Source organism: Gopherus flavomarginatus, chromosome 4, assembly GCF_025201925.1.
Source record: "Gopherus flavomarginatus isolate rGopFla2 chromosome 4, rGopFla2.mat.asm, whole genome shotgun sequence".
In the NCBI taxonomy this organism is placed as follows: Eukaryota; Metazoa; Chordata; order Testudines; family Testudinidae; genus Gopherus; species Gopherus flavomarginatus.
This window is the reverse complement of record NC_066620.1, coordinates 25,166,676-25,185,376: the sequence shown is the minus strand read 5'-3', so window position 1 is coordinate 25,185,376 and position 18,701 is coordinate 25,166,676. Positions and strand designations below refer to the sequence as shown.

Below are 18,701 nucleotides of genomic sequence, written 5' to 3'. Positions count from 1 at the left end.
TGGCAAAGATTGTCGTGGTCCTGCGTTATGAGGTCCGGCTGGAGAGGCAGGGTAATTGGGCTGGCTATGGACAGGTTGAGCAGTGTGGTGTACCAGTGCAGTCTGGGCCATGCTGGCGCGATCATGATTAGGTGCGCTCTGTTCCTGTGGAGTTTTAGCAGGACCCTGTGAACCAGCGGGAACGGAGGGAAGGCATAGAGCAGTCGGTGCTTCCACGACATGAGGAATGCGTCCGAGATTGATCCCGGTGAAAGACCCTGGAAGGAGCAGAACGCTTGGCATTTCCTATTCGTGCGAGAGGCGAACAGGTCTATGTGGGGAAAGCCCCACTTCTGGAAGACCGAATGAATAACATCTGGTCTTATCAACCATTCGTGGCAGAAGAAAGATCTGCTCAGCTGATCCACTAGAGTGTTCCGAACCCCTGGGAGAAAGGACGCTACCAGGTCTAACGAGTGGGCTATGTAGAAGTCCAAAGTGTGATGGTCTCTTGACAGAGGGGGGAAGATCGAGACCCTCCCTGTTTGTTGATATAATACATAGCCGTTGTGTTGTCTGCAAACACGGAGACACAATGGCCGTGTAGATGCTGCTGGAATGTCTGGCACACCAGGCGGACCGCTCTCAGCTCTCGGACATTTATGTGAAGCGTCAGCTCCTGTGGTGACTAAAGGCCCTGGGTACGAAGGTGTCCGAGGTGAGCCCTCCATCCGAGAGATGACGCGTCCGTCGTCAGGGATGGTGAGGTTGATGGCGGATGGAACAGTAACCCTGCACATACCAGAGAGGGTGTTAGCCACCAGTTGAGGGAGCGTAGGGTGGTCGGGGGAATGGTGACTATTGTGTCTATCGGGTCCCTGCCCGGATGGTAGACCGAGTTGAGCCACGTTTGGAGGGGTCGGAGACGGAGCCTGGCATATTTGGTCACATAAGTACAGGCAGCCATGTGACCTAGGAGACCAAGACAGGTGCGAGCCGAGGTCGTCGGGAAGTTCTGCAGACCTCGAATGATCGTTTCCACTGCCTGGAATCGTGGCTGGGGTAGGTAGGCCTTGGCTAGACTGGAGTCCAGGGTAGCTCCTATGAAGTCTAGCCTGTGTGTGGGGACCAGTGTGGATTTCTCTACATTGAGCATCAGGCCTAAGCGTGTGAATAGGTCCCTGACAATGTCTATATACTGTCTGACCTATGTCTCGGAGGTCCCTCTCATGAGCCAGTCATCCAGATACGGGAATATGTGGATCCGACGTTGGTGGAGGTATGCGGTGACTATGGCCATGCACTTTGTAAACACCCGTAGGGCCGTGGAGAGGCCAAAGGGGAGGACCGTGAACTGGAAGTGCTGGTGGTTGGCTACAAAGTGAAGGTACCTCCTGTGTGGACGAAAAATGGTGATGTGAAAGTACGCATCCCTCATATCGAGGGCAGCATACCAGTCTCCGGGATCCAAGGACGAGATAATGGTCCCTAGGGAGACCATGCGGAACTTCAACTTTATCATGAACTTGTTGAGGCCTCGCAGGTCTAGGATGGGCCTGAGGCCTCCTTTCGACTTGGGGATCAGAAAGTACCGAGAGTAAAACCCTTTGCCCTTCTCGTTTCGCAGCACCTCTTCTATTGCTCCTATGGCGAGGAGCGTCTGCACCTCTTGTAGGAGGAACTGCTCGTGAGAGGGGTCCCTGAAGAGGGACCGCGCGGGAGGATGGGAAGGCGGGGATGAAACAAATTGGAGGTGGTATCCTAGGTCTGAGGTCAATTGGGACCAAACCAGGAGGAAGTAGGAGAGGCGGCTGGAGAAGGCAGAAAAAGGATCCTGTCCTGAAACTGGTATGCCGTCCTTGGGCATCCCTTCAAAAGGTAGACTTAGGCCCCGCTGGTGGTTTTGAGGAGCTGTGGTTTTGGGCCCCTTGGGGTCCGGACTGGTTTCTACGGCCACCTCGCCCACGCCGTCTGCTAAAGTCTTGCCTGTGTCTGGGTACAAAGTATGGGCGGTGAGTCTGGGGATGGAAAAGTCTGTGTTGGGTCACAGGTGTATGCATGCCCAAGGAGCGCATGATGACTCTGTTGTCTTTCAAGCTTTGTAGCCTGGGGTCAGTCTTCTCCGAGAACAGATCCTTACCATTGAAGGGTAAGTCCTGGATGGTATATTGTAATTCAGGCAGTAGGCTGGACACCTGTAGCCATGAGATTCGTCTCATGGTGATACCGGAGGCCAGAGTTCTGGCTGCTGAGTCAGCCGCATCTAGAGAAGCCTGGAGGGAGTTTCTGGTCACCTTTTTCCCCTCCTCTAGGAATGCAGCGAATTCCTGTCGGGAGTCCAGGGGGAGTAGCTCTGTATATCTACCCACTTCTGCCCAGGTGTTGTAGCTATAACAGCTCAGTAGAGCCTGCTGATTTGCCACCCGGAGCGGTAGGGCGCCTGCCGAATACACCTTGCGGCTGAGTAGGTCCATTCGCCTAGCCTCCTTTGACTTTGGGGCGGGCGCCTGTTGGCCATGGCACTCCCTCTCGTTGACCGATTGGACAACCAGTGAGGAGGGTGGACATATAGATACTCGTACCCCCGAGAGGGTACCATGTATTTGTGCTCAACCCTCTTCGCCGTAGGGGGGATGGAGGCTGGAGACTGCCATAAGGTGTCTGCATTAGCCTGGATGGTCCTGATAAAGGGCAAAGCCACCCTAGTGGGGGCATCTGCCGACAGGATGCTCACTACAGGGTCCTCGATCTCCTCCACCTGGAGGTTCATGTTGAGCGTCACTCTCCTGAGGAGGTCCTGATGGGCTCTTAAGTCTATTGGAGGAAGCCCCAAGGAGGAAGTCCCTGCCACTGCCTCATCTGGAGAGGAAGATGAAGAAACGCTGGGGACAAGCGGGTCCTGTATGGCCTCTTGCTCCTGCACTGGTTCCTGCTCCAGTGGCACCAGGGAACCCGGTGGATGGACTAGTGGCTCCTCCGTCCCGGGTGGAAGAGGACGACTAACTGTGGCCTCCGGTGCTCGGTGTTCTGATGAAGCGGAGCAGGCTGGAACTAGCAGAGCACCTTGGGCTTGGTGGTACGCCCAAGGAGTCCAAAAGGACCACTGGTGAGGTCCTGGGTCCTGAGACCAGGCTTCTTGAAACACTCCGGTGGGCACATCGCAATCGCGGTCTTGGCCCTAGTAGCTGTCCGCGTGGGAGGACACCGACGTATGCCTGGATGGCCATGGAGGAGTGGAGAAGCCTTGTGCAGATGTTCCAACGGACCTGGCTCCCCTCGGTATCGGGGACCGGTGCCGGGATGCATATCGGTACTGGGATCGAGAGCAGGACCTGCGACCAGATCGGTGCTAAGAAGTTGACCGAGATCTCGAATCCCGGCGTCATGAATGGCTTCGGGAGGCACGGTGCCAAGAACTGGAGCGGTGCCGCGGGTAATGAGCCGGTGAACGAGAGTCCAAACGGTGCCGTGAAGTAGAACGGTGCCGGGACTGCGAACGGCGTCGAGAGTGGGAGCGCCGTCTGGACCTGGAGCATCTGCGGGACCACGATCGTGAGCGGTGCCGGTCAGCTGTGCCGACAGAGGGTGGTCTAATCAAGGTCAGCTTGCCTATGGATTGGATTACCCTCACCGGCGGTGCCGGGGGTAGAGGCAGTGCCGAGTCTGTCACGGCGATCAGGTCCCTCGCTGCTGAGAACGCCTCTGGTGTGGACGGCATGGTGAGCTCTACCGCGGCACGCGCCGGGGAGCTAACAGGCGCCGGACTCGACAGCCCTTGTGGGACCGGAATCGACGGTGCCGATTTAGTCGGTGCCGAGGTGGGCGTCGGTGCCAGGCGATCCGACTTAGGCGTACTCTCTGGCTGTGGTGTGGTCAGTGCCGAAGCAGCAGGAGTCTTGGCCTTCCTCAACCTCGGGGAGAGGGAGCGTCGTTGAACCGACTTCAGTGCCGGCGACGCCCGGTGCCGTGAGTCCTTAGGCGTACGGGTGCAGTTCGGTGCCACGGAGGCGCTTCTGCTCACCGACTGACCAGTGCTCGGTGCTGAAAGTGGAGGGGTGAGGGTCGCCTCCATGAGGAGCTGCTTAAGCTTGATGTCCCGCTCCTTTTTTGTTCTCGGCTTGAAAGCCTTGCAAATGGGGCACTTAGCTGTCAAGTGCGATTCCCTGAGGCACTTCAAACAGGAGTCGTGCGAATCTCCTGTCGGCATCGGCTTGTGGCAGGCCGAGCATGGTTTGAAACCCGGTGAGCCGGGCACTGGCTCCAGCACCAGATGTGGGGAAGGGGCTACTCCCTGAACCCCGCTAACTATTACTAAACTAACTATGCTAGTAAAGAAAAACGTATAACTATATAAAAGGATTATAACTATATACATGATAACGAACGAGAACTACGAGTAGCTAAGGAAGTGGAGGTCAGTTAAGACAGGCTCCACTGTTCCAACGACCGACATGGGCGGTAAGAAAGAACTGAAGGGTGGCTGGGTCGGCAGGGATATATATCCGGTGCCATAGCGGTGCCACTCCAGGGGGCGCCCAGCCGACCGAGTGTTGCTAGGGTAAAAAGTCTTACGACGAAAGTGCACGCGGCGCGCGTACACCTAACTGGAATGCATATGAGCAATCACTCCAAGAAGAGCTACACAGGTCAAATTTTGCCCTCAGATAAATATACTTGTATAACGCCTACTGATTTAAGTGAGAACAAAATTTAGAGCTAATGTTTTAGCCTAGTAAAAGCATACCTTTATTCAGTACAGTAAAAACATCTGAAGTTCTAATGCCAAGCTTTTTTAATCCTGTTGTTTTGTAGAGTAAGACTGGCCTAGAAAATCAAAACCATCTCTTAACATGTTACTGCAGAAAATAGAGGATACCAAGCTTGCTTCCTGAAGTGTCAACCTTACATTAATACCATCTTCCTTAGTCCACACTCTATCCCTCACCTCTCTTCCTAATGCTCTTTTCATGGCTCACACCTCCCAACCCATTTGCAAATACTCAATTATACTGGTATAACCATGTTCAAACAAATAGAGTTTTGCCAGCCATTTGGTCTGCTTTTTCTCCTTTTATATTGAAGTGGTTTGTTTTTTTTTAAAAAGCACTTTAATTAGAAAAACCCTCTAGGATTATGCTATGGCTTAATCCCCAAAGAGTAGAGAAAAGCAGTGTGAACAGTACCTTGCCTCAATTGTTTGGCCATTCCCCACTCTCCCTCTACACACTGTTCTCTGTATTTTTTGGTATGAGAAACAAGTCCTGAGGAGTCATGATACCACTGTGTCACTTCGGTTTAAAAGTACTAACCAAGGGCTTTAAATATACAGTGACAACATCAAAGCATTTACAGAAGTTATAAACCAGAACACTGATTTCAATATAAAAGCACTTTACTATGTACCAACCTGTAAAAAGCAGCATCTTTCCAAGAAACATTTACACAATATGAAATATACACTTGTATTTAACTGTGCTACTAATTTAATAACTTGCCCGATGTACTGATCTGAAAGTTTACTTACTTGTAATTACCTGCTTCAGAGAAAGATTATTAAAAAAACGAACATTTTCTAATGACAGTAATTAAATAGTCTAACTGTAGTCCTAAGAAATTTCATTTAAAAATTATTACAAAAAGCCTGTGCAATTCCATACGGCACACAGGTACTCTGCCTAAGATCATCTCTACACTACAGATAATATAGTGGCATAGCTACAACACCACGGCTATACTACCATAAACCCACTGAGTGGATGCAGACTACAACTATAATATGGGTTTTTCCATTACTGTAGGAATGCTAGGTTGATAGAGGTATTCTACTCCAGGAGTTAGGCTGGCCTAGCTACAGTGCTATTTTTTCACACCTCAGAGCCACAGCTATGTCATCCTAAATGTTAAGTGTAAACTGGCCTGATGCCAGCCTGCTTTTTGGAAACCTATGAAGACACCTGAAAAAAGTTTAAATGTCTTCCAAATATAACGGGCACTATGGGCAAAATTCAGAGGAAAAGGGTACCTTAGGCTTTTTTAAAATTGGAAAGGGTCTGCTGGCATAGCTATTCTGGCAAACCTCCTTCTCCAGCTTATACCCACAGGCAGAAGAGTGTTTTGGTTTTTTTTACTGGCATAGCTTATATCAGTTCCCCAATGAAATAAGTTATACCAGCAAAAGGACTTTTCTGATGGTATGACAGCCTCTCCCGTAAGGCGTAGTACAACTATGACAGTTGAGGTGTGATTTTTTTCCACACTTCTAACTAAGGATTTGCTGGCATAGCTGTTTAAGTGTAAACCAGGCCTTAGAACCCCTTAAAGTTATGCAACATTAAAGTCATCTCCTCTGATATAACTCGCTAAGTAGCCAGTTACACCTTCTAACACCTTTCTCCAGCTCCTCTGCATGCAAGTTGTATAACTCTTCTGAGTTTGACCCTATGAGCCTAAGGGAGACTTAAAGAGTCTAAAAAGGTAACACATTGAGAAAACTAATAATGTAAGTTTAAACAAACCAAACCTGTACTGTTACACTTGACTGACTTGCTTCTGAATTTGGCCTGTTGTATTAGGACCCCTTATGCTAAGAAATATATTAGATCCAAATTATTCTCCAAGGCCACTGACTTACACAGTACAGCAGTACTAATTACCCAACATTTACAAAATGATTTTGAATTGAATTAATTCTGAAAACGCACCACAAAAAAGAAGACATAATTAGCGCACGTTATCTGCACTATAACTGAGCAATACCTAGTATCTGGTCGTATTTCTATATTTAGCAAAGTTCTACCCAAAGTGAATAAATAATTCAAAGACAACTTCAATAAACATCCTTTATAATTTTTAATTTAAGTTTACTAGGTTAACCAGAAGTAGTGAGGAAGGCAGTTGGAGCCACTTCTATGATTAGCTTTAGAAATTAACTCCTGAATTTTAAATCCTGTTCACTCTAATGAAATTCACACTTCATTCAAGTGAATGAGGCTGTCAGAAACTCAGCAGCTGGGTCAACTTATAAAAAAGAAAAAAAAAAAAAGTGTTCTCCAGAGCAGGCACAGTAAAAGAAAAAATCATTTATTAGTCCTCTCCACTACTGGGAAAGGCCTCTCTTGTCTCAAAGAGAAAGGTGTCCAACCCCCTGCTCAAACCAGGACCAACCCCCAGTAAACCATCCCAGCCAGGGCTTTGTCAAGCCAGGCCTTAAAAACCTCTAAGGATGGAGATTCCACCACCTCTCTAGGTACATCATTCCAGTGCTTCACCATTCTCCTAGTGAAATAGTTTTTCTTAATATCCAACCTAGACCTCCCCCACTGCAATGTGAGACTATTGCTCCTTGTTCTGTCATCTGGCACCATCAAGAACAGCTGAGCTCCATCCTCTTTGGAACCTCTCTTCTGGTAGTTGAAGGCTGCTAGCAAATTCCCCCCTCACTCTTCTCTTCTGCAGACTAAATAAGGCCAGTTCCCTCAGCCTCTCCTCATAAATAATGTACTGCAGCCCCCTAATCATTTTCACTGCCCTCTGCTGGGCCCTTTCCAATTTGTCCACATCTTTTCTGTAGTGGGGGGCCCAAAACTGAATGCAATACTCCAGATATGGCCTCACCAGTGCTGAATAGAGGGGAATAAATACTTCCCTCAATCTGCTGGCAATGCTCCTACTAATGCAGCCCATGCCGTTAGCCTTCCTGGCAACAAGGTCGCACTGTTGACTCTCATCCAGCTTCTCGTACACTGTAATCCCCAGGTCTTTTTCTGCAGAACTGTCACTTAGCCAGTTGGCTAGGCATTTGTCCTTGTTGAACCTCATCAGATTTCTTTTGGCCCAATCCTCCAATTTGTCTCAGTCACTCTGGACCCCATCCCTACCCTCCAGCATATCTACCTCTCCCTCAAGCTTAGTGTCACCCATGAACTTGCTGAGGGTGCAATCCATCCCATCATCCAGATCATTAATAAAGATGTTGAACAAAACTGGACCCAGGACCGACCCTTGGGGCACTCCGCTTGATACCAGCGGCCATCTAGATATCAAGCCACTGAAACTACCCATTGAGCCAGACAATCTAGCCAGCTATCCCCCTTATAGTCCATTCATCAACTTGCTTGCAAGAATTCTGTGGGAGACTGTATCAAAAGCTTTGCTAAACTCAAGGAATATCATGCCCACCGCTTTCCCCGTATCTGCAGAGCCAGTTATCTCATCACAGAAGGCTTGGTCAGAGATAACTTGCCCTTGGTGAATCCATGCTGACTGTTCCTGATCACCCTCCTCTCCCTCCAAGTGCTTCAGAATGGATTCCTTAAGGACCTGCTCCATAATTTTTCCAGGGACTGAGACAAGCATGTCTTTACTACAGGGGGTAATAGAACAATTTAGATTTTTCCCTCCTGTGTGAAGGGATTACTTTCATTCACACAGATCTTTAGCAGCAGCAGCCACCGTCACCATCCTGATGTGGAACAGGTGGCTTATGGAAAGTAGCTTTAAAATATAAACATGTTAGTGTGCCCCACTTGTACAAGTAGCCAGGTTTTGAAATGTGTGCAACTACAGCTATCATCTAATTTTACTTAAAGGAAAAAAAACAATCAAGTAAACTTAAGACTGCAAAATTTTCATTACAGTAGTTAAAAGTAATGGAGAAGTGACAACATATCAAGGCCTCAAGCACTCTTCAGGGGCCAGTAAAGAAAGGAGTTACTCAGAACAGGGATCAGAGTTTTCTGTTAAGATGCAATCAGACTTTCACAAATAAGTTGATGACATCTAAATTGGAAAAACAGCACACAGACAGAGTTTGGAGGTGGGAGAAAAAAGAAATACAGACACTCCCTGACTTACGCAAGATGTTCTGGAATGGAATGCTTGCATAACTTGACTTTTGCATAAGTCGGAAACATATCTCCCACCATTACACAAAAACACACTCCTCATTTCTAGCTTACGGAACTTTTTCTGTAAACTCGGATTTGCGTACGTTGGGTTTATGTACCTTGCGGAGCGTCTGTAAAACAAACCAAAAAAAAACTCCCCAATGACCCCAATGTCCTGAGATGGTGTCTCAGAAAATAAAGATAAAAATGAAATGAAAGCTCTGTAGCAAGATCCCATATAAACAAAAATAAAATGAGGGAGAAAGGTTTCTCTTAAAGAGAAAGGTGTCTCAATCCCAAATTCTTTTTATTTTTGAGTTTCTTTAGGCTACCAAATCAGTTAATTAATGTCAAACTTAACTAAGTCTGAGACATTCATACAATCCACAACCTAAAAGCAAGCAATTCCCTTTATATATATATAGATATATATTCATTCTTTTCTCTCAGTGTTCTGCTTCACTTTCTGGGAATTTCACTCCCCGCACCATCCCTTATGTCTTTCTCCCTCTTTGCTCTCTTTCTGGGATTTTCATTGATCCCTCACTTTCATTAGTATATCTTCTGATTCCCTTCACCTTTCCTGGAGACTACTCATGCCCAGAGATTAACCAGTTTCATCCTTTGAGAAAACCCTCTCTGCACAACGGTCTAGAGCAGGAGCAGAATAAAATCAATTAGGTACCTGTCAGTTTTACTCTGGTGCTAGCATAAAACAATAATAAAATTTGGGTTGGAAAATAGAGACTACCCATAATTTCATGTGAAGCATAAATGGCCTTTCACCAAAGCACTGTCTCTGGTACTTCCTGGTGGTGCTCCAAACTATTCTTCTAGTACTTCTGGCTAGTAAGTGTCTGATAAATGTTTTTAAGCCCAACAACAGTTTTGCTTTTATTATTAAATACCACTATGGGGCACTGATGTCAAGAAGCACTAATCAAATTAAGCTGATTGTTATAAAGCAGCGGTTCTCAACCAGAGGTCTTCCAGGAGATATAACTCTTCTAGATATTGGCCTAGTTTTACAAAAAAGCATAAAAAAGCACTAGTGAAGTGAACACAAACTAAAATTTCATATGACTTGTTTATACTGTTCAATATACTATACACTGAAATGTAAGTAGAATATTTATATTTGTCATTTTATAATTATATGGTAACAATGAGAAAATAAGCAATTTTTCAGAATACTATGCTGTGACATTTTTGTATTTTCATGTCTGATTTAGTAAACAAATAGTTTTTAAGCGAAGTGTAACTTGGGGGTACGCAAGACAAATCAGACTCTGAAAAGGGTACAGTAGTTTGGAAAGACTGAGAGCTACCACTGTAGAGCACTTGGTGCCACAAATGAATAGCATTAATGTAGATAACATGCTCAGAAACATTCCTGCTATACCTATTACAAATGAGGGATTAATGATCTGCTCTGAAATTATTCTGTCACATTGAAGCGTTGCTATCCATAACTATAAGAGAAATAAAACTGCATGCTGTCCAATGAAAACAGTTTCAAATGCATTGTAATTCACTCACAGACTGAAGACTACACTATAGATGTGTGTAGGTTATTATAGTACCTCTAGTCTATTCACCATTTTCCACTGCAGCATTTTGCTATTTATAATCAGGTTTTTGAAGTCTATGATACATTACAACCATCTGAACTGTATTTTAAACTCAATTTTTATGCTTTTATGTCATATAACTAACATCTGTTTAAAGTGTGGGGAAGCACCAAGTATACTGTGCAAACAGAACGAAAGATAAACATGATTAAATGACACCGAAATAAATATGTACAATTAACCTCAAAAATCACAATTGGAAGTCTCAATTTACAATCCCGTCCCACCTCCTTCTATTCACTTACCTGCAACATACTGACAATCTCAACTTTGTTGAAGAAAATAAAGGAAGTGAGGGTAGAAAGAAAATTCTCTTCAAAAACTGACGGTGTTGGCAAGATGATGTCCTGAATGTATTGTACCCGGTAAGTCTGATGAATCTTTTGCCTAAGTTCAGAGTCTGTTATAGGTATAACCTCTTTAAATTTTGCTGTTTTGGTCAGGAACTCCCTGTGCCTTTTTGGCTGAGCCAAAGCAGGGTCGTACTCGAGGCATCCCACAACATCCATAATACACTCATCAGAAAACATTACCTCAAACAGAGTTGCTTTATTGAGGAACAAAATTCCTCTAATAATTTCATACAAATGATGTAAACCTTCAGTGTTCTCTAGATTCTCGCAAACCTGGAAAAGCTGCAATAGTTTTTTAATGTAGCCTTCATTTTCCAAGGCAAGCGCTAACTTTTCTCTGCGGATGGGTGAGGAGAGAACAGAGGTAACTAGGTCAGCAATCTCTTCAAGTTTGTTGAGTTCACAGGTAGGAAGATCAATCAAATGACTAGTTTCAGGCATTTCTTCAAAGCGTTCTTCTTCTGATTCATCAATAAGGTCCTGTGTGACTTCCACTGACGGATCTTTACCTTGAACCTAAAAATGGAATGGAAACAATTACTGTCTTATCCTAAAAATATACCTAGACATACAGAAAACATTCAAGTTGGTAATATATAACTCGTATAATTATATAAAGGTAGAACCTCAGAGTTACAAACACCTTGGGAATGGAGGATGTTCATAACTCCAAAAAATCATGCTATAGCTGTTTTTTCAAAAGTTTACAACGGAACATTGACTTAACACAGCTTTGAAACTTCACTATGCAGAAGAAAAGTGCTGCTTTCCTTTTTTTTTTTTTTTAAGTAGTTTATGTTTATGTTTAACACAATACTGTGCTATATTTGCTTTTTTTTAAATTTTAAAAAAATTTGTTGGTGTCTCTGTTGCTGCCTGATTGCATACATCTGGTTCCAAATGAGGTTTGTCATTGACTGGTCAGTTCATAACTGTTCAAATTCTACTGTAGTGCCAACAGCTTGCTAGGCACTTTACAGCCATGCATGAAAATAAGGTCACTGCTTTAAATAATAATCATTTAAAAATTCTATACTTATTTCAAAACAAGGTAACTTTTTAACCTTTACAAAAAGTTCTTTGCAATTCCACTGAATAGTCGTATTATAGAATTAAAATGTTCAAGAAGACAGAGATAGTGAAGTTTATACAGTATTCATATAATGAATACCATAAAAAGAACAATCCTTTTTTGTAAACTGGGCTAGCAGAAGCATTAGGGAAACCCAGTTACTAAAAAACAACTGTTTCCATTCCTATTTTGGACATTGGTCTGAACGTGACTTGAAAAACAAACAGAAATAAAAGTCTTAAAAATACAAATGCAAACTCAGACAGCATTTGGATTATGTAACTAGGAATACACTTCAAATATTTAACGTGAATACTATGACTCCCGCGGGAATTCTGCACCACTGTGTAGGGCAGAATTTCCTTTTCCTACCACAGAAATGGGCTGCAGAGCTGCTGGTCCCACAGATGTGAGTTTGCAAATAGAAGATGCCGACAGGAGGGAGGGGAGGAGAGGGAAAGGGAACTCGAGGGTTCCCAACAGCTGCAGTACTGAGCATGCCCTGAAGGAAGGAGGTGGCGTGCAGGAAATGTAGTATAAGCCCAGGACCCAGAATCAGGCTGTTTCTCTTTCTGGATCCTGGGCTCTGGTGGGCAGGGGACGAGCATGTCTGGGCTGTGGAGGGACCCACGGCTTGGCTTGGGGCGGGGGGGGAGGGAGAGGAGGAGCACAGATGGGCTCTGGGGAGGTCTGGGGGAGTGTGCAAGTCTCTGGGCTGCGGGGAGGGAAGGGAGCACAACTGGGCTCAGGGGATAAGGGATGTGTGCAAATGTCTGGGCTGGAATGGGGGGTCCCCGCAGCTGGGCTCTGGGGAATAGGGGTCTGGGTGTCTGCCTCTCCTGCTGGGCTCTGTAGGGGAGGGAGCAGAGAAACAGGAACTAGGTTGTCGTAGGGGCTTCCTTAATGCTCTACTTCTTCGGGGAATGTTGTGTCTATTGTTAGAGGCAGTTGCTGATAGGTATTTTGAAATAAATTACGAAGTAACTGAAATTGGCATGATTATATAATGTTATTTTGACAAAATATGAAGAAGTTTGCTGGATTTTAAAATACCGTGCACAGAATTCCCCCAGGAGTAGTACTATACATATATTAAGTGAGATCTATGAAGGGCTTTAATTTGGCTGTGTACATGCAAAGTCTTGCATATTCTCCCACACTTCCTTCTCTCCCCATGCAAAGTCTGTTCTGCAGTAGGCCTTCTCCTGCCTACTGGAGTTCTAGTAAAAAAGACTCAGCAGGGGCTGAGCAGAAAAATACTTAGCTAAACAAACTCAGGGTATCCAAGATATACAAACTGAAGTTTTATGGAAGAGCTGTAAATCCTAAAAACCTCAGTGTTTAAAATGGAAATATGGAAGGTCACCCACAGCAGCACTATGAGATGCTGTGAAGCAAAACTTAATTTGTTCATTATCCACATAAAAACGTACATAGGACTGTTTTATACTAAACCTAATTATAATAAACCTAAATAACATAGCACAATTCTTCCAGCAGTGCTTTACAAATGGTTTTAAAACATGTGTGAAGCAACTAATAAAGAGACCAACAAATTCAGTTGTTGAGAGGAAGTCTTCTAATAAAAGTGGAGCAGAACTGTTCTCAACAAATGCGTCTAAAAGCAATCATTTTACTGGTTTTACCTGATATCAACATGACAGCCATCCCTGGAGAGGCAGCAACCAACTATTCCTTGACATGCTACATAATATGAGGGGGAAAGGAAAGAAGGAATACCAGGGAAAGCAACATTTTAAAAAGTGCAACAGAATGCTTAATATTAATTGAGAATGGATAGGAGTTCTGTTTTCAAATGGTCTCATTCAAAAGGTCTAAGACTGATATTAAGTCAGTGGGTCCAGATTTATTTCCAGTGGAAGGTCAGTGATTCCAACTTGACTTTTTGTGCCTATGATCCTGAAAACCCAGATGAGCTACGTTGACCATTGCTCAACTTTTGATAAATCATCAAGTAAGTTATTAGTCATAAGTCTGATCCCACTTGCCACAGGGATCACATAGCATAGACTGTTTGGGATGGGCAGGAATAGAGAGACAGCAATTTTAGGAGGTAGTAAAACTAAAGGATTGTCCACACAGGAAATTTACTGGCATAATTATACCAGAATAATTCCCTGTGTGGACATTCTTATTCTGGAAACGTGTCCACATGGGGAATTATACCAATAGAACTATAGCGGTATAATTATATTGATAAGTTTCCCCATGTAGTCAAGCCCTAAGACACAAGTGAAGCTTCACTTAACACTCATTCAGATGAAGGGATGCAGTTCACATCTCTCTTGAGGTAAAATCCTGGTCCCTCTTTGCTAGGGATGTGAGATTCTGGGAGAAGTCTATGCCACTGTGCACATGCAGAATTCATGTCCTGCACAGAATTTTTTTCCTCTGCAGAAAATACGTTCTGACAGAGAGGTACTAGTTACGCCTTTTGCCCACCAGGGGCTGCTGTGGCACCAGACCAGAGGGCAGCCGCTCTAGGGTGGGATCAGCCCCAGCTGTGGATAGGAAAGAAAAGAGGCTGTGTTCCTCACAGCACCCTGCCTGTTGGGCCAGGTCAGGAGGCCTGGGCTATGGGGGGAAAGTGGGGATGAACAACATGGGGCACACAGAGGTTCTGGAAGGTCATAGACCGGGGTTCAACAGGGCTAGTGGGGGGACAGATTTGGGCGAGGGCTGAATGAGAATGGGGGTACAGGATAGGGATGTAAATGGTGTTTAAAAAGTTAAATGTTTAAATGATTAAAAATATGTTGCTTAAACAGTTAACTGATTAAGCAGCTGGCACCTGCTCCAGCCAGGCAGCGCCTGCTCTGGGGTTAGTGGTTAAGGCGGGTTAACCGGTAAGCATTAGTCTTACTGAGTAACCTTTTACATCCCTAGTACAGGGCCACATGGGGACAGAGGAGAGGCGGCAGACTTGGGGTGTAGGGACATATGGGGACAGGGGGCAAGGGTGTAGAGTCACATGGGGGAAGAGGGTGGCTGTGTGGGTGGGCAGGGCCACATGGGGAGGAGGGCAGATGTACCTGACTGAATGAGAGAGGTTAGGAACCAGCCAGGGTCTGCATGGGGAAGGCTGTCTAAGAATTGCTCTTCCCCTCAAAAATCTGTTCCATACTTCTTCCCCCCACACACACGCCCAACAACTCTTCAAGTTCAAACCCAGACTCCTTTCCAGCAATTACTTCCCTGACCCTCAGCATCTCCGTTACCCCTGATTCCCCAAGCCTTTGTACTGCTATTAAGGGGTGCGGGAAATATGGTTCTGTATTGTAGTTTAAATGCATTATTACTCAAAAGTTCTGTATTAATATGCCTAGTAAGGAATCCCATTGTCAAAAAACATTTCCTGAATTTGCTGTCTATATTGTTACAGACATACTTGTTGACAGGTATTTTGAAATAAGTTACCAAAGTAACTGAAACTGGAGTGATTATATTGTGTAATTTTGACAATAAGCAGAATTTTAAAATATTGTGCACAGAATTTTTAAGTGCAGAATTCTCCCAAAAGTAACCATTTCATACCACTGAACATTTATGAAAGTACTTTGTAGTTACTACTAATCTGATCCCATTCACGTAACTAATTTATTTTGCAACAAAAGCCAAGAATGGTACTCTACTATATTGAGAGTGCAAAGTCAGTAGTACACTAACTCCTGCCCTTTCCATGAACATAGAAAAACCCAAAAGCTCTATCTATTCAATAAGTTGTAATATTAATTTCTGCCTGTGTACTTACAGTAATATTTGAGAACCATAAATATACTGAGAATAAGCCTTAAAACACCAAAGATAATGAGCTCAGAAAAATAAACTCAACCCCATTAAACACAATTTTGCCCAAGCACTGCATCACTGGTCAGATTGCAGGGGGAGAGATGGTTCCCTTTCACTCTAACATATAGTCAATAGCAGGCACAGCGGATACTTAAGTCATCTTAAGCCTACAAATGCAAAAAACCTAGATAAGCATTATTCTAAGTGAGTATTAACTTTACATCATTTTATTTCACTTCTACATTGTAATAGGATTTCTATAGATTTTCACTGACTTTGTAGCACGCACAGAAGTTACAAAACTGGATAGGGCTATTGTGATCATCTCTAGTCTGACTTCTTGGGTAACACAGACCATAAGACCTCCCTGAATTAGTTAACATTTGAACTAGAGTATCTCTTTTGGAAAAATATCCCATCTTGATTTAAAATATGTAACTAGGAGGTTACACATTTTATTGTTTCTGTAGGCTGAGCTAACTGCACACTAGGCACTCCTAGTACCCTCCATTCTCCCTGACAAGATTGCTGTGAGCTACTCTCCTCCCCACTATTTCAGGGACTCACTGCAACCCTCCCAGCCCCACCTCTCATTCCAGGGCCTCTGTGTATATCCCATTCACCCCTCCCCCAAGCCATAGCTTCTGCACCTCTCCCCATTGTTCCTCCCAGGTCCCTATTTCCCCCCATGCCATGGGCTCTGATCCCCCACTTTCAGGGCCCCTCATTCTTCCCCTCCATAGCTGAAGCTCTGTGTGCTCCACCCCTTCTTCTCCTTCTCTCTCTCTCTCTGTCAGGGCATCAATGTTTAGAACTCAATTGGGACATGGGCAGAGATAAAATGAGGGATATTCTTATGCTGGAATGTGTTAATTTATACCATCAACTGATTCTTTGATCTATGGAGAATTATAGAAGAGGTTGACATTGTGGTTGTGCTAACCATATGTTAAGGACTCAGTGTACCCCCTCATTTCCCCCCTTTACTTTTCATCAAAATAAATAGGGTGCTCAGAATAATCCCTGAAATTTTGGAATTGATCAAATACAGCATTCAAAAGTTACTTCGTTAAATCAGAGAAATACCATCTAATCGAGTGTAAAGAAAAAGATTAATAAAATTCAAATCACACATCATAACATGATCTCTTATTAACTTTATCAAATTGATGCAACTGAAAAGGCCAATGTAAATCTCAATCTCAAAACAGGTTTTTGATGTAAAGTTTGCTTCTTCTCTTGTATTGATTTTACAATGGTGTAATTCCATTATCCTGTTACTCCTGTCTTATAACTGTAAGTGACCAGAACAAGTCCTGCAAAATCTAAATGATCTATGTATGATAAAAACCCCACTATCAAGGATTATGAGTAAAATTCCAAGTGTTCAATTCACATTTTCAAAAGTAACTTCTGCAATTATGAGTCTAAGTCTCATTGAAAAAAAAAATGTACCTTAGCCTAAGCGTCTACATCATTTTTGAAAATGCAACTTAGGTCCCTTTAGAAGTTTTAGGCCATGTCTACATCTAAAATTTTGCAGCGCTGGTTGTTACAGCTGTATTAGTACAGCTGTATAGGGCCAGCGCTGCAGAGTGGCCACACTTACAGCAACCAGCGCTGCAAGTGGTGTTAGATGTGGCCACACTGCAGCGCTGTTGGGCGGCTTCAAGGGGTTTCGGGGAACGCGAGAGCAAACCGGGAAAGGAGACCAGCTTCGCCGCAGTTTGCTCTCGCGTTCCGCGAACCACCCTGCAAACCGCAGGGAAGGAGACCTGCTTGCTCGGGTTCGGGGAACGCGAGAGCAAACCGGGAAAGGAGACCAGCTTCGCCGCGGTTTGCTCTCGCGTTCCGCGAACCACCGTGCAAACCGCAGGGAAGGAGACCTGCTTGTTCGGGGAACGCGAGAGCAAACCGCGGCGAAGCTGGTCTCCTTCCCCGCTTTGCTCTCGCGTTCCCCGAACCCCGAGCAAGCAGGTCTCCTTCCCTGCGGTTTGCAGGGTGGTTCGCGGAACGCGAGAGCAAACCGCGGCGAAGCTGGTCTCCTTCCCCGGTTTGCTCTCGCGTTCCCGGAACCACCCTGCAAACCGCAGGGACGGAGACCTGCTTGCTCGGGGTTCGGGGAACGCGAGAGCAAGCCGGGGAAGGAGACCAGCTTGATTACCGGAGGCTTCCTCAGGTATGCTGGGATACCTGCTTATTCCACGGAGGTCAAGAAAAGCGCTGGTAAGTGTCTATACTTGATTACCAGCGCTGGATCACCAGCGCTGGATCCTCTACACCCGAGACAAAACGGGAGTACGGCCAGCGCTGCAAACAGGGAGTTGCAGCGCTGGTGGTGCCCTGCAGATGTGTACACCTCCTAAGTTGCAGCGCTGTAACTCCCTCACCAGCGCTGCAACTTTCTGATGTAGACAAGCCCTTACTCTACATTTACATTTGAATAATGCTGTAATAGCATCAGCCACCTTCCCTATCCCCCCTCGTGACCAGAGGTGGTTCTGCGCTACCCTGACTCAGTTTCCCCTCTTGCTTCCTTGATAACTCAAAAAGAGGCTTCCACAAGCCCAATAACAGCCCTTACTGGGGTCTGGTTTTATTAACAAAGTTCCAAAATGAACACAGAAAGGCCTTAGCCTGGGCACAGCCCTTTCTCCGTGAGATACTCTCTCTTCCTCTGTTTTCTAAACCTTTAGAGAAGACAAGTCCTGGCCTGTCTTCCTTACTTTTTCCCCAGAAGAAAACTAGAACTTCCAACTGGTTTTTTCTCCCAAGCCCCTTCAGGGAACACTTTCTCTCCATGGAACTTCACTCACATTGTAGTTCTCCTTTGGCTGTCCAAAAAGGATGTTATGCTGCCACCTCAGAGGCCTGGTTTAGTGACATGACTTGATCCACCTGGAGGGGTAAATCAGCTATGTCACAGGTAGGCAGACCCACCTCCCTTTAGTAGGGCCAGCTATCCAGCAAC

At 45.1% G+C, this 18,701-nt stretch overlaps 1 protein-coding gene across 3 annotated transcripts in view; it reads right to left on the bottom strand.

Annotated features, from left to right (window-relative positions):
- PPP4R3B (protein phosphatase 4 regulatory subunit 3B) overlaps positions 1 to 18,701 on the bottom strand; it is a 95,351-nt gene that overhangs the window by 62,042 nt on the left and 14,608 nt on the right. For all 3 annotated transcript variants that reach the window (XR_007774189.1, XM_050952125.1, XM_050952124.1), the window contains one exon: positions 10,741 to 11,364. Coding sequence is in view for 2 of the 3 variants with exons in the window: in XM_050952125.1 (XP_050808082.1) it covers positions 10,741 to 11,364 (624 nt within the window). In the remaining variant the exon portion in view is untranslated. The remainder of the gene's footprint in view (positions 1 to 10,740; positions 11,365 to 18,701) is intronic.